This window comes from Chrysemys picta, chromosome 5 (assembly GCF_011386835.1).
Source record: "Chrysemys picta bellii isolate R12L10 chromosome 5, ASM1138683v2, whole genome shotgun sequence".
Classification (NCBI taxonomy): domain Eukaryota; kingdom Metazoa; phylum Chordata; order Testudines; family Emydidae; genus Chrysemys; species Chrysemys picta.
This window is the reverse complement of record NC_088795.1, coordinates 38,089,619-38,109,651: the sequence shown is the minus strand read 5'-3', so window position 1 is coordinate 38,109,651 and position 20,033 is coordinate 38,089,619. Positions and strand designations below refer to the sequence as shown.

At 37.8% G+C, this 20,033-nt stretch overlaps 1 protein-coding gene across 6 annotated transcripts in view; it reads left to right on the top strand.

The window, feature by feature from the left end:
• The window catches only part of LOC101951048 (N-deacetylase and N-sulfotransferase 4), a 265,282-nt gene that overhangs the window by 151,326 nt on the left and 93,923 nt on the right, over positions 1 to 20,033 (top strand). For all 6 annotated transcript variants that reach the window (XR_010601308.1, XR_010601307.1, XM_065596280.1 and 3 more), the window contains one exon: positions 4,015 to 4,169. Coding sequence is in view for 4 of the 6 variants with exons in the window: in XM_065596280.1 (XP_065452352.1) it covers positions 4,015 to 4,169 (155 nt within the window). In the remaining 2 variants the exon portion in view is untranslated. The remainder of the gene's footprint in view (positions 1 to 4,014; positions 4,170 to 20,033) is intronic.

Here is a 20,033-nt window from a genome sequence, read left to right as displayed (position 1 = left end):
GGCAATTGAGTAATATAGGAAAATTGATGTCCTTTGCTGGTGCCTTTTAGTCTACAAGTGCACAGTTTACTTTTAGTAGTAAACTGTGCACTTGTAGACTAAAAGGCACCAGGAAGAGTTGACTAGTGTCTATTAGCAATACAGACTAAGTATGCATTTCCTGTGCATGTATATACCGTTATTTGGGTATGTGAGTTAGTGTTCCCAGGATCTGCCAAATAATTGCTCATAACTTTAAAACTACTGACTCTTCTTCAAACATGGCTTCAGTTTTAAGATTGAAAGAGACTTCTAAAACAAGAGATGTTTGAAGAAAATCTTAAAGTAGCGTTAAAATTAGGAGCATTTAATGTCAGTAAACCAGTTTGGAAAAAGTGTGCACTTACCTAGCTGTGTACAGATGCACACTGATTCTCTCTGAAAATGCATGTCTACCGATTTAATGAAAAACTACTGCACCTCTTCTCTTCATAATTTTCAAATGTTCATTATGACAGCTGTTGGAAAATAAGGAATTTTTGTTACAGAAAATTGTGACTTTTCACATTTAAAAAAACAACAACAATTTTCCATTTAAAAAAAGAGTTTGGGTGGAAAACTTTCAATAACTTTCTTTTATTTTACTAAATTAAAATTTTCTGTTTACAAAAGTAATAGGTCTCCGTGTCAAGTTTCAAATCTCAACCATTTTTGTTGTTTTCTTGCAGCTGTGCTTTAAGGGTGTTTGGGTTTCAAAAAAAAAGGAAGTATTGTGTTATCTTTCTAAATCTTCATCACAGTGAAAAAAATGGTTGACATATTGTATTCAAACTTTATTAAAAAAATTAGTCATCAGGAGGAAACTACCCCAGGAAAATCTGAGTCCAAAAAATGAGTTTTGTAAAGGAAACAATTTTGTAATCTTATTCTAATTATTTTAAATATTCACATATTACTGCTTCCTGTGTTCTAACTTTACTTCATTCTTACCTATAGTATGTTAAATGCCTGAGTTAAAATTACCCTAGTCCTATGTGACATCTCTATTATCTATCTTTCTCCTCTCTATCCCTACTTCTGAAACTCTGAACCAAACATGAGTCTTCTCCACTTGGACTATTAAAGTGTTTTTCTCATGGTCTCCTAGACTCTCATTTCTCTCCCCACTAGACCCTTTCAAAAATATGTTGCTAATATCACCATCCTCTTCTGCCTCTATGACAATGTCTCCCACCTGTATATATATGTGTGTGCATATACAAAACATGAACAAAAACATGTTTATTAGCCAGAGAGTGCATACCGAATTAACAGCCACTAACCTTTCTTTTGGACAAGCAATTGTTTTCTTAAAAAGAATTAGAATGCAGTTTATCTCAAGATATAGGTTTCAGAGTGGTATCCGTGTTAATCTGTAACAGCAAAAAGAACGAGGAGTATTTGTGGCACCTTAGAGACTAACAAATGTATTTGGGCATAAGCTTTCGTGGGCTAAAACCCACTTCATTGGATCCATGCAGTGGAAAATACAGTAGGAAAATGTATATACACAGAGAACATGAAAAAATGGGTGTTGCCATACCAACTCTAACGTGACTAATCAATTAAGGTGGGCTATTAACAGTAAAAACTATTTCCCCATGCTAGTTTTCCCCCTACTGTTACTCACACCTTCATGTCAGCTGTTTGAAATGGGCCATCCTGATTATCACTACAAAAGTTTTTTTTCTTCTGCTGAAAATAGCCCACCTTAATTGATTAGTCATGTTACAGTTGGTATGGCAACACCCATGTTTTCATGTTCTCTGTGTATATACATCTACCTACTGTATTTTCCACTGCATGGATCCAATGAAGTGGGTTTTAGCCCACGAAAGCTTATGCCCAAATAAATTTGTTAGTCTCTAAGGTGCCACAAGTACTCTTCATTCTTTTATCTTAAGAGAAACTCTCACTAACATAACTAAGTGTCATATAGGGTATTTGGTATGTATTCTTCAACCTGTATTGTGCTACGAATAATAGTATATACATAGATTAGTAGGGCACCAAAAGAAAGGGATAGTGATACACTCATTGTACAGAAATATTCTTCAAAACGTTGCAGAGATTAAATACAAATGTAAATAATACATTGAACACTTATCTTTCTAATACCTGCTGTGAAAGCAAATAAGGATGACCACAAACCACTTTCTTTGTAATTAGTTTTGCAAAGTGTTGAAAGACTTCTAAAAAAAAAAAGCAATCTGTGTGTGCTATAATCAATCTGTTTGTGAAAAGTAAAGATATGTCTTAAGCTAAATAAAAGCTGTTAAAATTAAATGGTGAAGGAACTAGAAAGAATGCTGCCAGCAAACTGACTGAAGTTTTAATAGTTAATTTGAGGATGAAGTTAGTGAGACTTAATGTAGCCATCCATATTTTAAAAAGCACTGGGCTATGTGTCTGCAGACTCTAGAAAGTAGCCCTATGTCATTTGTAATTTTGAAGATTTTCTTTGTTGTAACCACTTGAGTTGTTCAAATAATTGACTTTTCAGTTCATCAGCAGTTCTGAAAAATAGAAGAAAACAGCATTTGTTTCAGGTCAAGCAAAACAAAACTTTTTAAAATGTTGTTTATTAAAGTCAAGGACATTTGAAAATGAAGGGCTAGAATCACTAGGGGACTTCACCACTGTTTTGTGAATGGTGCTTGTGTTGGTGCTGGTGCCCCCGTATGCCCAATAAGGGACTTATTCTAGGTAAGTGCCTTACTCTATAGCCCGATGGTTATTCTTGTGTAGGACTCTCTTAATCACTTCTGTTGAAGCAGTTCCACTCTTTTTAATAATTAAATATTAATTGGGCCTCAAAAAGAAAAAGAATGACTCTATAGCCTGGTGGTTTGAGCACCCACCTAGGAGGGGACAACCTGGCTACAAGTCTCTGCTCCAGAGCAAGGACTCAAACCTAAGTCTCCCACATCCAGCTAAGTATCCTAACTATTGGGCTATCATGGAGGGGGAAGAGTCAGCACCTTCTCCTACTTTGCCTTCCGAATGGCACCAAGTGCCCTTGTGATTCTCGCCCAAAATCAGAATATTTAATTTTAAAAACATCAATATGAATTATTTTGACATTTCCATTTTATTTTATTTTTTCTCCTGAAGCAATTTGCAAAAACTGACAATTTCAGTTGACCTGAATCTGAATTTTTCAGAGAAAAAGGTTTCAGACAAAAATTTGCACCCACTCTGGTAAACATATGTTCTTTCTTCGGCCTGTATTGTGGCACATGTCTTCACTAGCATGAGCTATTAACTTTCATTTAAAATGAAAGCTTAAATTCCGCAAAAAAGATGGCATACCAAGGAAAACTCCACCCTGCACTTGCAAGTTGAGTAGATTTTTCAAATCCCTATTATAGCTTTACTTTACTGCCTAGTTACTTTATAAAACTGTTTCATATTTCTTTTGATTCTGATTTCATCAAAATATATCAGACTTCAATTTGATGAGGCTCTTAGTGGGAGTTTCTTTTGGTTTTGTTCTGAGTTTTCATAAAATGTAAATGTCTGGTTTCTACTGCTGCCTCTGCATATACACCAGCCCAGATAAATATGCTCTTTCACCTAAGGATCACATTAGTACTATTCCAAGAGTCAGCCACAGCTCATGAGAAAAAGTAGTTCAGCTCTGGTCCTCTCTCCTCCTGGTAGCAGTTCAAAGCCTTTTGAAGACCAAATCAGAGAGATCATGACTGCCCACTTTCCAACAGTAAACAACATGGACTTTTGGTTACTCCTGGACCTTGGTTCTCCTTTTGAGCCTGCTCTTGAAAGTTAGTTGTCATTGTTATAAATTAACATAATATAAGTAGGGAGGGAAATACCAAACATAACTCTTCATATCATCCTTTCCTTAACACAGCAGTGTAATCGCACCAAATTTATGGCATTACAGTTGGTGAGACAGTCATCTGTCTGGTTTAAAAATGCAGTTACTTGCAGCTTTCACTGTACACTTATTATTTTTTCTTTCTTATTTTGCAGGAACCGAAGAGGAGGATGAAGGTGATGACCTGTTGTTGGGGTCTGTGGATGAGTTCTGGTGGTTTCCCCATATGTGGAGTCACATGCAGCCTCATCTGTTCCATAATGAGTCATCACTGGTGGAGCAGATGATTCTCAACAAGGACTTTGCACTAGTGAGTAAAAGTTATAAGAAGGTTTGATAGGCTGGAAGCCCTCCTGAGTCAGGAAAGAGTCAATGGGCTGTGCCTATGAGGGGGTGGCAATCAACCCTGCCCCATGACACCTGAAGTTGGTGTAGACTATGCCGGAGGAGCTAAAAGGGAGAGGGAGAGGGAGAACTTCAGCTCTTACTGTAGGGGAAGAAGATTGGCTGGGTCCAGGAGCCAAGGAAGAGGGCTGCCTATCAGGGTCTTCCTGAGGGAAGGGGAGGGTTTGCATTTCTTCATGCTTATATTGGGTATTGGTTACCCTGGAAGTGGAAAAGCTATGTCACCTCACCTCTGAAGGTGTTGGAGGCTGGGTGAGTCAGTGCAAGACCAGGAGGGAAACAGAAATAGAGCTTTTACTGCCCTGTTCCATGCTATGAGGAGGCACATGGGAGGGTGTATGGTCACCAGGGTATAGAGTCTTCAAACACTTCATTGGGAAGTGCTGGGGGGGGAAATAGGAGGCTTTACCTATAATGTGAACCAAGCCTGGCATTGGAAATGCAGATCTAAAAAAGGAACTTAGACTTAGTTTTGCCATTATTTTATCCCTCATTAAGGAGCAACTCCTTTTCTTAAATAGTCTTTTGAGTATGTGGTGGCCTACAAGCAGCAGATTGGTTATGTAATGCCTTCAGGGACAGTCAGTTAGCCTGTTCCTCCACCTTGTAGCTTAAGGAAGACTATTAGAAATAGGAAATCTGCTTCCTGATATACAGTACAGATATATGGGGTGGAGTCAGGGGCAGGAGGTTGGACATGGGGTGAAATGAGGAATTTACTTAAAGGCTTGCATAGAATTTGAAGTTTTCTGTGAAGCCATGATGAAGGGGATGAGAAATTAAATTGCAGGATTTCACATGGCTTCTTTAAAAACCTATGCAAGATTTGAAAATGTGCCTTTTAAATAGCTAGTCTGTCTCTTGGTGGTGTTGATACATAATGATGTTTGATTTAGCCTGTTTGTACTGTTAACTTTTTAAGAGCTGTCCCTCAAGCACTGGATGGAGTTCAGTATAATTTTATTGTAAAGTAATGTTGAAAGCTCTTTAGAGTCCATCCAGAACAATTCTTGGTTAGTCAGCATAACAAAGAGAGAAAAACAAAATCTATACGTCTTTTCTTTGGAAAAGACATTATGTGGCTCTTGACAAAGCATTGCATCTCCAAGCAACCAAAGTCACTCAAAAGAGCAGAATGACATTGTCATTTAGCCTGCTGCTTAGAGAACAGAAACTCTCAGAGGCTCTACCTTTTGCAGAGACCAGTATGCTCCCCTTCCCTTTTCTGAGGTTGTGGTGCAAATAAAAACTCCCAAGGAGTCAAGGAAACTTATAATTTAAAATAGAACGGGAAGAAAAAGCTTCCCTTGCTTGTTAGTGTGTTGTTTTTTCCCTAATGACCTCCATACCACATTGCAAACTTCATGTAATTGCCTCCTGTGCTTTCTGTAGTTTGTTTGGGGGGTGGGGGGTTGTTTTTGTTTTTTTTCTCAACTTTCTTGTTTGACTGGATATTTGTACAGAATTATATTCTTTTTTTTTTTTTGTAAAACAGACTGAGAATGTTTCTTTTATCAGCTTTCTTTTCTGACCTGATTCATTTATGAATTATAGAATCCATGTCTTTTGCCATCGTGATTGGCAATGGGCAAATCAATTCAGGTACGAGAACCAGATTTGAACATTACTCAAAAGTTAAAATCAAACTAAAACTTTGAAGTTGAGATGGGCTTTTCCTTTCATTTTCTATTTCTATATGATTATAAATTGCTGGGTTCCACCTGGAACCCAAAGCAAAACCAAAAACCAGGAAACGATATTTTTGGAAACTTCCAAGCCCCCTTGCAGACCCATGGATTTAAGACACTTGATATGTTTTAGCAAACATCCAAACTTTTGGGTTTTTATCCAAACTGTACTTCCAAAATTTTGAGTTTTGGGACCAGTTCAAAAAATGATCCCAAAGTTGTAACTACACCCCTAACCCCATGCAGCTATGATGTTTACTGAATCTCCTGGAAAGGAATATAACAATGTGCTTTTAAGTGCACCCACTCCATAGAAGGATCCTTATATCCTTTTAAACCAGAAGTAACCAACAATGGACAAATTACTCTGTCACATTGTGACGGTGCTGCCCGTGGGAGCCAGCTGAGGTAACTCAATCAGAGTGAACTGCAAACAAAATAGGGCAGACAAACCCCAAAAGCTGGTGGATATTCCAATACTTAGGTTTACTAAGCCAGCACAAAACAGCTTCTATAGTACCTCACTGGTTACTCAGAAGTCCAACAATGCAGTTTCCCTTAAAGAACCCAGCCTCAGGCTTTCGTCCAGACACACCTGTCAGATATGATGATGATTACTGAAAATCTTACTTCATCATATAAAAGAAAAGGTTCTTCCAATCCCAAAGGATCAGCCACATACCCAGGTCTAATTATAACTTAGATCTTACCCAAAATACACGCTTATAGCCAATTCTTATTAACTAAACTAAAATTTATTAAAAAAGAAAAGAGAGAGAGAGTGTTGGTTAAAAGATCAATATACATACAGACTTGAATTCAATTCTTGAGGTTCAGATGCATAGCAGAAGTGAGCTTGTAGTTGCCAAAAGTCCTTTTAGAAATAGTCCATAGGTTATAGTCCAATGTCCATATTCAGGGTGGCTCCAGTCAATGACTGGGGATCTCAATTCTTGTGGCTTAAGGTTTCCCCCTCTTGAAACCCAAAGCAGATCTGAGATGAAGAAGGATTATTTCCCAGGATTTTTATACATTTCCAGCCGCCTTTCGGCCTGAGAAAACAATAGGCCTAACTCTCCTTCTTCCAAACATCCTGGCAATTAGCACAGGATAATTTATCCGTTAAACTGTTCAGATACAGGTTACCACAACCTTCAAAGAGACAGAGACAATAATACTATTTCACTCAAATATCATCATAAATGTTAATATTCCTTTTTTGATCTTTGAATTTAAAACTATAGCAATAGACAAGACTTGTTTGCTTACATCACAAGCCCTGAGCAAGCATCTACCCTTTTACCTCTAACAATGTAGACTTGCATTTCAAAGCTCTATTCATTTACACATCTTCCTAACCAGTTTCTACAGTTCACCCATGGGTCAGGTCAGTCTGAGTTAATTAACTCTTTCTGGCCCTGTCATCTTTCAATGAAATACTATTTTACACTCGTAACATCTTCTATACAATAATTAAAATTAAAATTCTTCTATACACATACACTTCTATACAATAATTAAAATTCAATAGAACAAGCATATATAAGTCTGTGTAATTACAACCTGTTTCTTCAAATTAAGTCATGCACAATTCTTTGGGAATGTAACTGTATAGAACGTTTGAAGGGGTTGTGTGATACTGTTTGAGAGTGAGAGGGACATAAACAAATGTTAAACACAGCTCACATTTAAAAATCAAAGTAATTTTCATGACCTGTAACTCAAACATTTTTGCCCCATTTTCTTTAAACCTCTCAGGAAAATTCTCCTCAGTAATTGGATTAAACCTGCCAATGTTCAGGTCAAACTATATTTAATAGCAAAAGTTATAAGGTGGGCTAAAAGTAGGGCTTATCACAGAATTTGGTTGCAGCCTTAACTACAAAGGCAATATCTTCTCTCTATAATCATTTTCATTGAATGGCAGGGGCTCCGAAGGATACCCATAAATAAGGACCTAAAGAAAATGAAAGGCTGGTGTCATTATAGTTGTATTTCCTTCTAGTGGTTGGACATGGGTTGTACTGACCTCTTAGCACTGAATTCTATAATAGCTGTACAATTTACTTATGAGAACACTTCTTTTCAAAAGCTTCGTGTGAAATCCTCTCTGTGGGAGAAATTTATCTTCCTGACATGACAACCTCCTTGATATCTAACACAGCGCTGGCAGCCATGAACTCTGAGTAATCTTGCATCCTCCTCTCCTTTCTCATTCTTAACATCTTGCCTTGTCTGGGAATGGCATTCCCTACCTCTAATACATTTTTTCATATCTCTCACAAGAACCAAAAGCTAATCCCTTTACAATGATCATTACTCTTTTTTTACTTCAGATTCTCAATCCAAATTAGCAGTTGAATTAATTAACAAGAATAAATAAGCCAAGCAGAAGTCTCCACACTTATTTTTCATTATTGATTATTATGTTTACATGGAGTCCTTCTCATATTTTTGTGCTGTTTTCTCGTGTGTCACTCATCCATCCACTGAATTACACCCTTACTGCAAAACATCAGTAAAATTATACTTTGGAAGCTTTTGCATAAAGGTGTAACCATTTCCTGAGGAAGTTGATTGGGGATGGGACAGTAGAGTTTGAGTGGGGTTTTTTGCCCCCCCCCCTTTTTTTTTTAAGGGTCTTAGAGGAAAACATTCTATTTGAGAAGGCTTTGTTAATGCAGCAATTGCATATCTTGGACAATTGCTTCATCAGGACTTTTGAGAACAGCTTGGTGTTAACATTTTAAATGAAATACAGTGATGCCTACTTTTTGTGATCGCGTATATTGTGAAACTCATTTATAATAAATTAGAACATAAGTTGAATCACTACAGTGCCTTTTGGTATGCAGATTCCATTTACAGTAAACCTACGCTGAAGTCAATAGAAGGATTCCCACTAACTTCAATAGGCTTTTGATTAGGCCCAATAGGACAGTTGTTCTGGGAGAAACAATGATTTAATAATAAATGTTCTTTATTGTAACAGAATTCCTACTCTGAATTAAAGCCAAGCTTAATGAACACTAGCCAATTCAGTCACTGCATATGAAACCCATAGTAATATTTTACATTATTACTTGAAGGTTTAAATATATAGATGCATTGCATCCTCTTGTACTGTATACATATTCTGCTGTTTCCAGGGATCTGTATGTACAAATTCTAGGTAGGGAGCAGGATCTATGGTTCAGAGTAAGGGTTTGAGTCAAATCAAAATGACTGAGTTCTATTCTCAGCTCTAACACTGATTTGCTTTGTGACCTGTACTTCAGTATGCCATCTATAAAATGGGGATAATAATTTCCCTCCTCATGTAAGTGCTTTGCAAAATTATATTTTCAAGTCAGTTAATTAATCTTTAAAAATCACCACAGAGTTGCAGTGTTTGTAACTGTAAAATATCACTTTTGATAAGGGAACTCAAATATTTTGCATATCAGAAAGGACTGTTAATATTTATACCATTTAACAATTGGTTGATGGATGAACGACATTTTCTGAGATGTTGCATAATTTTCAATCCTGCTCTATCTCACCAGGGCATGGTGAAAAGTTAAGGAAGCTCTCAATAGCAGCAAAGCTATATTACATGTATGTGTGAATGATTTGCATGGCAGCTGGGATCAGCAGTAGAATATGTTTTAGCCTCAGATGCTGCACCACTTACCTGTCAAGTGGCTGTTTTCATGGCAGTATTCTCACCCTCTAAGGAATTTACACCACTGACAGAATGCTCTGCGAGAGTTAGAAAGTAATAACTAAAGAAAATAAATTGTCCATATCAGTCAAAATGTATTAACACAAATCTACCAGGGTTTGCCGTTGTCTAATCTAGGCAATATTACTGTTGCATGGGGAGGGGAAAAGTGTAAAACCTTATTCTGTTTCCTTGGTAAATAACCCAGTAAATTCATATTCATGTTCTCTCTCCTCCCCAGATTGTAGGCAGTGGGCACTATTCTTGCCCTTGTGTGCCCATGCTCCATTCCCCACACATGAGTGCAGAATTATACTGGTGTTCAAACTTTCAGATATTCAGTAAAAGCAGGACAAATAGAGCTCAATTTCCCAATTAAGTAAATCAAAGATGTATGTATATCTTGCCTATGTAAATATGAATGTGACGTCACATATCACAACTGGATGCAGGAAATGGATGGTAAAGTTTGTTATAATTGGTTTGGTTTGATTTGATACTCATACTTTGCACTTCCATAAAGATTTCTATGTGAAGAGCTCACAGTGCTTTACCTACAGTAATGAATTAAACTTTGCAAACTGAAAAGATCACAAGCATTATTATCTCCAATTTTCAGATAGAAGCACCAAGACCTAGAAGTAAGTGACTTTTCAAATCACAAACAAAGACTGCAACAGAGCCACCAAAGACAGAACAAAGCAAGATTTGTTTCCTCCCCTCTCCTTTAGTCACAAGACTTTCATTTCTGCCCTGTTGTACATCCTTATCTGACAAAAACAAACAGAATTTATTTAATCCCAGAGCTTCACCTTTTCCCTTTGTCTCAAATCCTGTCAGCTAGTGAGTATTTCCTTGGGATGCTGAAATGCAGATGGCACTGAAAATGATGCAGAGGCAAGATAAACATTGTTGTGGATATAGACCACAAAAAGAGGCAAGCATATTCTTGAGGCAATGTTAAGAGAAATTAATATGCAAAACAACATCATTAGATTCAGGTTGTCTGTAGTAATGTACATTATTTTGAATTTCCCCTTTATAAGCCCAGCCTTGCCACCCTTTTGTTCCTAGAATTTTTCAACTGCCAAAACCACAGAGAAACCTGTAACTTTTTAAAAATACCAAATACAAATTGAGCAAGTCAGTGACTACATATCAGGTGCAGAGTGTCTACACATCGCTGGGCTTCTGGGTCATCTTATTTTCAGTATCTGTAGTTAGTGCTGGGAAAGTTGGATGCAGTGGATTTTTATGGCATCTATATTGTCTGTAATAGTTTTGTTGCGTGTATGCAGAATCCAGCATTGACTGCACAGCTGATGTCCTTTTATTTGTGATTGGTAAGTAGTTCTAGCTAATTATCGGGAGAATGAGCATGCATTATTCTAGGACTGACCACTTGGTCAACAAATTATTTTGGGCTTTCAACCAATCCCTTTACCCACTCTGTTCTTTCCCTAATCAGTTTTTTCCATTCACAACCTCCCACCTTGCTTCATTTTGGCTCCATCTTCAGCTCTGTTCCGTAACAGAGACAGCATTCCCACTCTGTCTCTCTGACTCTCAGGCATACAGGCTCTACTCCTTTTCTTTTGTGGCAGAGGTTGCTACAAGGAAAGCTGTACTCTGCACAAACATTTAGATCATTGCAAGCAGGTGTATGAATCTAGTCAACTGCAGACTAAATCTTCATGTGTATCCTTCACTAATGCACTTTGATTTAGTCCTGTTTCAAAGAGATCTAATCAACTGTTAATGCACATCGGATGGGTGCACAGGAACACTGTGGCTATGTCTACATTACAGCTTATGTCAGCATAACTTATCTGAATAAACCAAGCCCCTGAGCGACATAAATTACGTCAACATAAGCTCTTGAGTGCACAGTGCTATGTTGGTAGGAGAGCGTCTCCTGCCCACATAGCTTTTGCTGTTCGCAGAGGTGGTTTTATTATGCCAATGGGAGAACTCTCTCCCATCGGCCTAGAGTGTCTTCACCACATACGCTGCAGCGGCACAGCTGCATCGGCGCAGCTGCACCACTGCAGTGCTATCTGTATAGTCATGCCTTTAAATCATGTCAGGCTAATATGGTCTAGATTCATACCCAAGCTTGCCCTTGTCTAATTGTTCATATAGCCAAACTCTTAGAATACGAAACTATTCATCTACTATGCAAAACTGTGGCTAAATGCTGACTGTTAGTATTATGTTACAGTAGTGCACAGAGTCCTATTGCGCTAAGCACTATATGTGCATATAACAAGTGATAGACCTTGCTCCAATTAGCTTACAGTCCAAATAGACAAAGGTCATGTGAAAAGAATATTGTCCCCATTTTAGAGAGGAGGAACTGAGGCATGAAGAAACTAAGTGACTTTTCCACAGTCACTCAAAAAAATCTGTGGTAGAACTAGGATCTCAACCTAGGTCTCCTGAGCCTACATCCAATGTCTTAACCACACATGCCTCTTTCCTGGCAACCAATGTAGGCAGATGTGGCATTTTGTTTTTGTTGTAAAATTACAGAACCATATTTATATTCATCTACATATAATGCAACCTAATCCACAATAGATACAAAACAACAACTTTGTGTTCAAGCACACCAAATCACGTTTATGTCTAGAACTAACTGCCACAAAGCTCACAAACTTATTTTAACTTTCCATTTTGTGAACTGCATCTTCTTGATACTAATCTGCTCAAAGCCATTTGCTAAAGGATCATGTCTAAATGGAAAATTTTCAGCTAGATTAAAAAGAAAAAGTTTTAAATTGAACTAAGATAGTTATTATTTAAATCTGCAAACAGAAATTTGTATGCAATTAACAGTATTTAAGAGTTATTCAGAAAATGAGACCTTTTAAAAAGTTAACTGTCATAACCGGATAAAATAACACAAAAAGTTCTTGTATCAATTGACAACCAAGATGATGGCACATGTATTCACCAATATAAATGCAAATAAAAATAAATGAAATTATACATTAAGCTGACTTAGTTTAAAAAAAAAAATCTCCTGAAGGAATTCTCACCCAGGCTCAACAATATTAGAAAAATATCTCACTGCTAAAAGTAGGTAATAGCTTATGTAAATCTCCTAATACTGCTAGGTGACAGTTTAAAATGTGATGTTTCCAGGATATCACCTCTTTTTTTTGACAGGATAGAAAAAGTTCAGGAAGGTGCCTGCAGCTGGAATGTTAACTACTTCATCATCTAACATAATATTATCAACGGTGGACCAAATAGTTTCAGTGAATATATGAAAAATCTGATGAAAACAAATGACTTACCATACAAATAAAATGATTTGGTCCCTTTAGCCCCTGTCCTGTCTCTAGTAATGGCTAATACTAGAGGGTTCAATAGAAGCAAATAATTATCATAATGCCAATTTTGTCCTAATATAGCTTTTTTTTTAAAGCATGTAACTATTTGTGTATTCAGTTTGATTTTTCAAAAGAGATCTAGTAAATCTAAATGGTGAGTTTTCCAACCCTGCTACTGCTATCTGAATTTCCATTATCCTCTAGCATGTTAAAGCTGTGGAAATATGCAATATAAACGTCTTTCCTCCAAGAGTTTGCTGAGTTCCTGGAAAGCAGTGTCCATTCTGTATTCATGTTTTTTCCTTAGTAGGAGTGTTTGTAAATAGAGAATATGTGTAAACAGTTGATACGGACATAGTCTGGTTCAATAAAGTTCCATCTCAGTAGAAAGACATAGGTCAGAAGAGGCTGGGAGTTTGAAGCTGCTTTTCTCTTGCTTCTTCAGCAAAGATAGGTAGCTTCTGGAGATAGTCTTCTGTCAAAGAACTGAAAGACTGAAACAAAGAGAGTTAGGGTCTTATGGGTTGAGACTGGATCTGGGCAACTGGGAATGTGTGCAAGTTCAACAGTGTTGCATTTTTTCAGTACTAAGGGTCTAATTCTTGTTGTCCTACTGTAAGATGCACAGAAGTTGGGCTGGGGAGGCAGGGGCAGTAACCAAATGAAGATTCCATTAGTCATCTATGGTATGCAAGGCAGGTTAGCTCAGGAGCCCTGGCCATCATGTGTTGCATGGGCTTTAAGAAAGAGGAGCATGTACTCCTCTGTTGCATAGCTTCATCTCTCCTGCCAATGATGGAATGAGTGGACTTGGCTGTGCCCCAAAACCTGATCACCATGACTTTTTGGAGATGTGGAACAATATTTGGACTCATGATATTGGTCATTGCCTATTGACTGCGTCGTCTCTATCGAGGGGGCCATTCAGGGATCAGGGCAAAATCTGTCTGGGGATTGGTCCTGCTTTGAGCAGGGGGTTGGACTAGATGACCCCCTGAGGTCCCTTCCAACCCTGATATTCTATGATTCTATAAACATTAAACAGTGCACAGTAGGACCACGTCAAGGTGAAGGAAAGTTTTGACCAATTGGACTCAAGGTTGAAAATATTTAGGATATTAGAGTCCATCAGGACAATAATACTGTATTATAAGGCTTTATCGTTTCCTTTTTAGTAGGAAACTCCACTTGTAATAGAAGCTTTCTAGAGAATAGTCACCATTTACCAAGCCTAAGTCCAAAAGTGTCAAGATTTACCTAATCAGTTTACAAGGTCACACATACCAGTGCTTTTATCACTTGTGAAAACAGCTAGTGATGCCAGTCCATAAGATACACTAATATGCAATAAAAGACAGTGAAAAATCATTGATCCTTAGATGACTTTCAAAGTTCAGTATAAAACTCCAGATTTATTTTAAAGAAATGAAAGTTAGCAAATATCAGCTTTTCCCTTTGGTCCAGTTTGTTTCTGATACTGAATATAAAGTCTTTATTTTTAAGAACAATTAATTTTATATTGAATTTAATATCCGCAACAGACTAAGGAAGAATATAACACTTCCTTTCATCAATATATTTCTCGCTTTCCACCAACTTTATTTTTTTTATCATGTCTACCTATAAATTGATCTATTAGTTTATTCAGTTGGTAAAGCTACTATTTTTCTTTAAATCTTAACTATAGCCATTGACAAAGCCACTTCTGTGAATTTCTCCAGCATTCCGCAGGACTACAAAAAATTGACAAAATCCTCTTTCCCTACTCATGCTTCATCTCCCAGGTTCTAGTAATGATCCTTTTCTACTGTCCAACACCTCACGATTTTTCTGTGGCATCAACTTACATTGTCATTTAAACTAAGATAAGACTATTCCATTGTGACTCTAGTAAATTATGAAAGCACATAATTAGGAGCTCTGGAATCCTGCCTGCATTGTAAAAGAATGTGACATAGTTCTTTGTATCGCATAAAGTGTTCCAAAGGTCTTTTCCACACACAAACATGTATATATCTTTGGGTCCAATCTGGTTCTCCCTGAGCACCCAAACAAAAAGGCAGTTGGAATCTTAGGTGCACAAAGAATACAAGATTGGACCTCATAGCAAGGTGGTCTGGTGGGGTGATAGAGAAGCTAATAATTAGCCAATGTTGTTTCATATTTTGACTTGCCATTATGACAAAATCCACTGAAACATAATATATTCAAAGGAAAAAACTATTTTAACATAGAGTTAAAGTTGCTTGGTGATATGTCATCCCCTTGTAGAACGTCGAGTTGAGCAGAACTCACACTGTGAGAACCAGGAAATGCAAAGTTCAGGTTGCCCATGCAAACTGAACTCTGCATTCTCTCAACAATGCCCCCAATACACCATGTTAACACACATACCTTTACTCTACCAATCCCACAGTTGCTGAAATGTATAAGCTTTTCACCTCCTTTTGACAACTCTCATTCTAACCCACAGGTTTCCAGCTAACACCGTTAATGAACAAACAAACAAAAAAAAAAGGTTGCTGGCACTACAAACACCTCTCTATGGTCTTTGAGCAATGCTTCGGTATCCACATACTCTCACTGGCCTTTGGCATTATCAGATCTGGAAGGTTTCAGATCCTGGTGTACACTAACACATTTGGCAAACTCCCCAGAAAGGATACCACATGTGTACAGCTTAAGAAATACTTCACAGCCTGTTACAACTTCCTTACATGTACTCAACGAATACCATCTCACTTTTACTTAACCATCATTAAAGCATTAGAATCCTCTCATATTCCTTCTTACTGCTGACAATAGCCTTTGTAATAAAAGTCCTATGCCCTGTTATGGATATAACATACCCAATTTTGCATAGACATGATATATTCTACATTCCCAAGGTACACATGCACCTCTTCCCCTTCCTCAAGCACATGAGAGGGTGGAAAACATTGATCTCTTCATATAGCAGTCACAGCTCTGTCACACACCTCAAAGTAATCCACAGATCTCACAAACATACCTCTACCAAGCAGCGCTAATTGCCTCCACCATTCAGTACACCTGACACTGACCACAATGCATGAGGATAATAAATTCTTAGACTGCTCTCATATCCCAGCTTGTTACTGACAATGCCCTCTGTAATAAAACTCCTGCCCCACTAATTATATAACATACACAATTCTGTATTGAAAGTATGCATACTAGAGCCAGAAAGTACATGTGCAGCTTTTCCCATTGCTCATACACATCGGAGGGTGCAAGCACAGATCTCCTTATCACATAATTACAGCCAGGAAAAGAGAAGGTATGTAGCATAGGCAACCATTTGTATTTGTTTTCTTTTTTGTCCTTTTAGTTCGAATGTTGTTCAACTCACTGTTCTGCAAGAGAACAACATACTATCAAGCAATCTTAACACTAGGTTAAATTCAGTTTTTGCCATTGAATTTCCTAAGGTTTTATTTGTTTTTTCTTAAAACAGGAAAAAGTTTTGTTGTCATTAGGGGTCAGTAGTCATTTAGGCAGTTGTATATATCATGTCCCACAATTGGCATTCTGAGTCAACCTCCCACCAAACACACACCAGCTGTGCCCCACCAGCCTTGCTTTGGAGCATCTGCAAGCCATGCCACTTACCCATTCAAAGCATTCCCCCTCCAACCTGTCCCCCTCCCCACAGCAACTAGGGAACATGTCTCACTGAAGGCTTTGGCTACACTGGCGCTGTACAGCACTGCAACTTGCTGTGCTCAGGGGTGTGAAAAAACACCCCCCTGAGCGCAGCGAGTACAGCACTGTAAAGCACCAGTGTAATCAGCACGCTCGGTCGCAGCGCTGCAAGCTATTCCCCTCGGAGACGTGGAGTACATACAACACTGCGAGAGAGCTGCGGCAGCGCTGTGAAGTCCCAAGTGTAGCCAAGCCCTTGAAGTCTTTATTCCCTGGTATACAAACATTTCTATTGCCTTTATTTCCCTCCTTCTATAACCCAGACTCTTCAGCCTGGAGTGAAAGACAACTATGTCACAGTAGAGGGTGCACTGGCAGAGCTGGGGGTGCCAGAAGGTTGGAGTGTGGGTTTGGTGAACTGGAAGAGATGTGGGGTGCTATGCCTCCCACAACTGACTCCCCAACTTCTCTTGCCATCCATCCCCATTAATCCCCATCCCTCACTGCAGCCCAAACTGCTCTTTCCCTATTCTACCACTCCTAATACGTACCATTGTCTCACGTCTACTTTTCCCCCAGAGACTTTGATTACATTTCACACACACACACACACACACACACATAAAAATGCCACTCATGACTTACAAATTGTAGCAGCCTCCAGTCACTTAGTCCAAAACTCCTTTTGTCTTAGGTGATGGTGTGTGGGGGGGGGAGGAAGTTTGTGATCAACTCAACCTTAGATATGTTAATCGAGGGAGAATTCACAGCAGTGAAGAGGTCTGTAATTCAGCCAGCCATTAGTACCTTTCAGTTTAACAGTACAAGGCAGCAAAAGAAAACCAGGTTGTTGTTTTTTTAGGGGGCCTATAATTTGGGAACCCATCAGCAAAATGACCGAAATTTGAATCACTAATGCGCACCAATTTCAAAGCAATCCAATTAACTGCTCAGTTTTGAGAGTACTTACAAGACTTGAATTTTAAAGCATATAAAATGGTGGTCATGGAAACCCTCTAGCTGATTTTTCCATATTGATGCACACACAGTGTAAAAAAGTACATTTTCTTATATATGTTCTCATTTTGGGTTCCCCAAATATTTAGTGAGTACCATGCACTACCTGAGGTAAAACTCGACAGATTGAGACCATTTAGATCCATAGTTTGATCTCCAGCTCAAGGCAAATAAACCCACCACCTGGAAACTTTTTTTAAATGGCTAATTTTTTGGAGTGGGGAGGGGAGGGGAGGGGGGGGCTTATGTCTCTGTAACCCATGCCTCAAATGACTCCAAATTCAGATCATTAACTTACCCTACAGCTTCTTGAGGCACATCACATTTCAAAGGAATCCAACTACACATATCAATTTTAGAGGACTTAGAATGGTTGACCTTTAAACATATGACATGGTGCAACCTTAATTATAGTGGTGCCCCAGTGCCACTATAATGCAATGAAACTTTTTACACACAATATCTTTAACTGAATCAATTATATTTTATCCCTTTTAAGAAAATATTGTCATCCTCAATTCTAATAGAAGTTTAACAACAAAAGCAAAGCAGTCTAAAGGATAACAGGGCAGTGTGCATGCTGATATACAACACATTGAATTTACCCTACCTAAAGGTGTTACAAAAATTGCATAAAACTGGTACAGAGAAAAATTGTCTGTATTCTTGGTTTCTTATTGATTTTTGAATAATTCATAAAGAATGTTTGTGTGATCAGACATAAAGAGTATTGGCCTCTTTGTGGCAAATAGCTTCTCCATAGTGAGAACTCTTAGATTTTTGCAACCCATCTACTCTAAAGTTGTTAATTTCAGTTTCACCATTCCATTGCTGGGACAATTCCTATAGCAATAGAAAACTGTGAAGGCATGAATCCTGTTTTGGAATGCATCTGTCCTGACCAAAGAGGACATATAGGTAGGGATATGCTCACTTGTTGAGGTACCATTTCAGAAAAGTGCTTGATCCCAAGACAATTTTACTTACTTTAGAGTCCTACAATATAGAAATTACCAATAGTATGGAGTCACAGCTACTCTGTCATTGATCAGATTGCATCACACATCTTATTCAACTTAAAATGGTTAAAGTATTCTCTTGAAATAATTTAGTACTGAATATTAGTATTGAATTTAGCACATAGAAACACTGTTTTCTAGTGTATAAAGCACAGGACTGGGAGTAAGACGTCCTAGGTTCTGTTCTTGGCTTTGACAATGGCCTGCTGTGTGACTTTGGCCAAATCACTTTAGCTCTTTGTGTCTTAATTTCCTTTTTCACCTTTTGTCTATCTTATCTATTTAGATTGTAAATTCTTTGAGGCCATGGACTATCTCTTGCTGTATGTCTGTATATCTCTTAGCACAGTGGGGCCCTGATCTAGATGTGTATCTTACTTTCCTGTACATAATCATAGGGAATTTGGCCCTGAAGTCATTGATATCTCTGAATGGTCCCTTCATTACATGAGCATTCATCATTTCAAATCCAAAACTAACCCCTATGCCTCATATAGATCTTGCAGGTGAGTGACTTCATTAATAGGCAAAAAGCATATTCTGCTAATGGTCAAAATATGAACTAGATTATTTCATATTAGTCAGTGGCATCTTTATTATTAGAACATCTTTATTATTAGAAAGTAGATAATTCAACTGGTTATATTGTGTGAAGTGTGAATAAATGTTCCCATAGGTTTTATTTAATTTTCTCAAAGGACCAAAGGCCAGTCTGTGCGAAGTTAAGTACTTAAAGATGCCTAGCAAAATCTGTTCCTCCTTAATTATAGAAGCAAACAACAGTTATTAGACAATGTGGACAAGAGGACAGGCAACAATTATAATTCAGTATTTTAGCAATTTCCCTCCAAGTATCAATTATATATGAATGGCAAATGGCTTATCTATTTTGTGAGTTGGCAGCTCTTCTTTTGGCAAAAGAAGAATGTTATTGCATGGTACCAATGTAAATAATACCTAACCTGTGAAGTTTTCAGGCTCTATCAAGCAGCATATAATTGTTTTTCTGGCCTGCACTGTGTATCTTTTAGATTGTGAGTTCTTCAGAGAAAGGATTCTATTCTTTGATAACTTCTACCTGTAGTAAAGTGACATGTATACTTACTTTACTGTATAAATTATAAAAGTACTAAATAAGTAACAAACATGGGGGAGAAGTGAGGTTTGTATGGGAAAGAGGTAAAAATGATGGATGATCCATATAACCAGGTACCCAAAGGAGTGGATGATTTTAGGGCTAACTTTCTAAAATATGACTTCTTTGTGTTGCCATGGATTTCAGCAAATATAGGCCAGAATTGCCAGATAGAAAAGTTCACCCTCAAAGTCCATCTTTGGTTC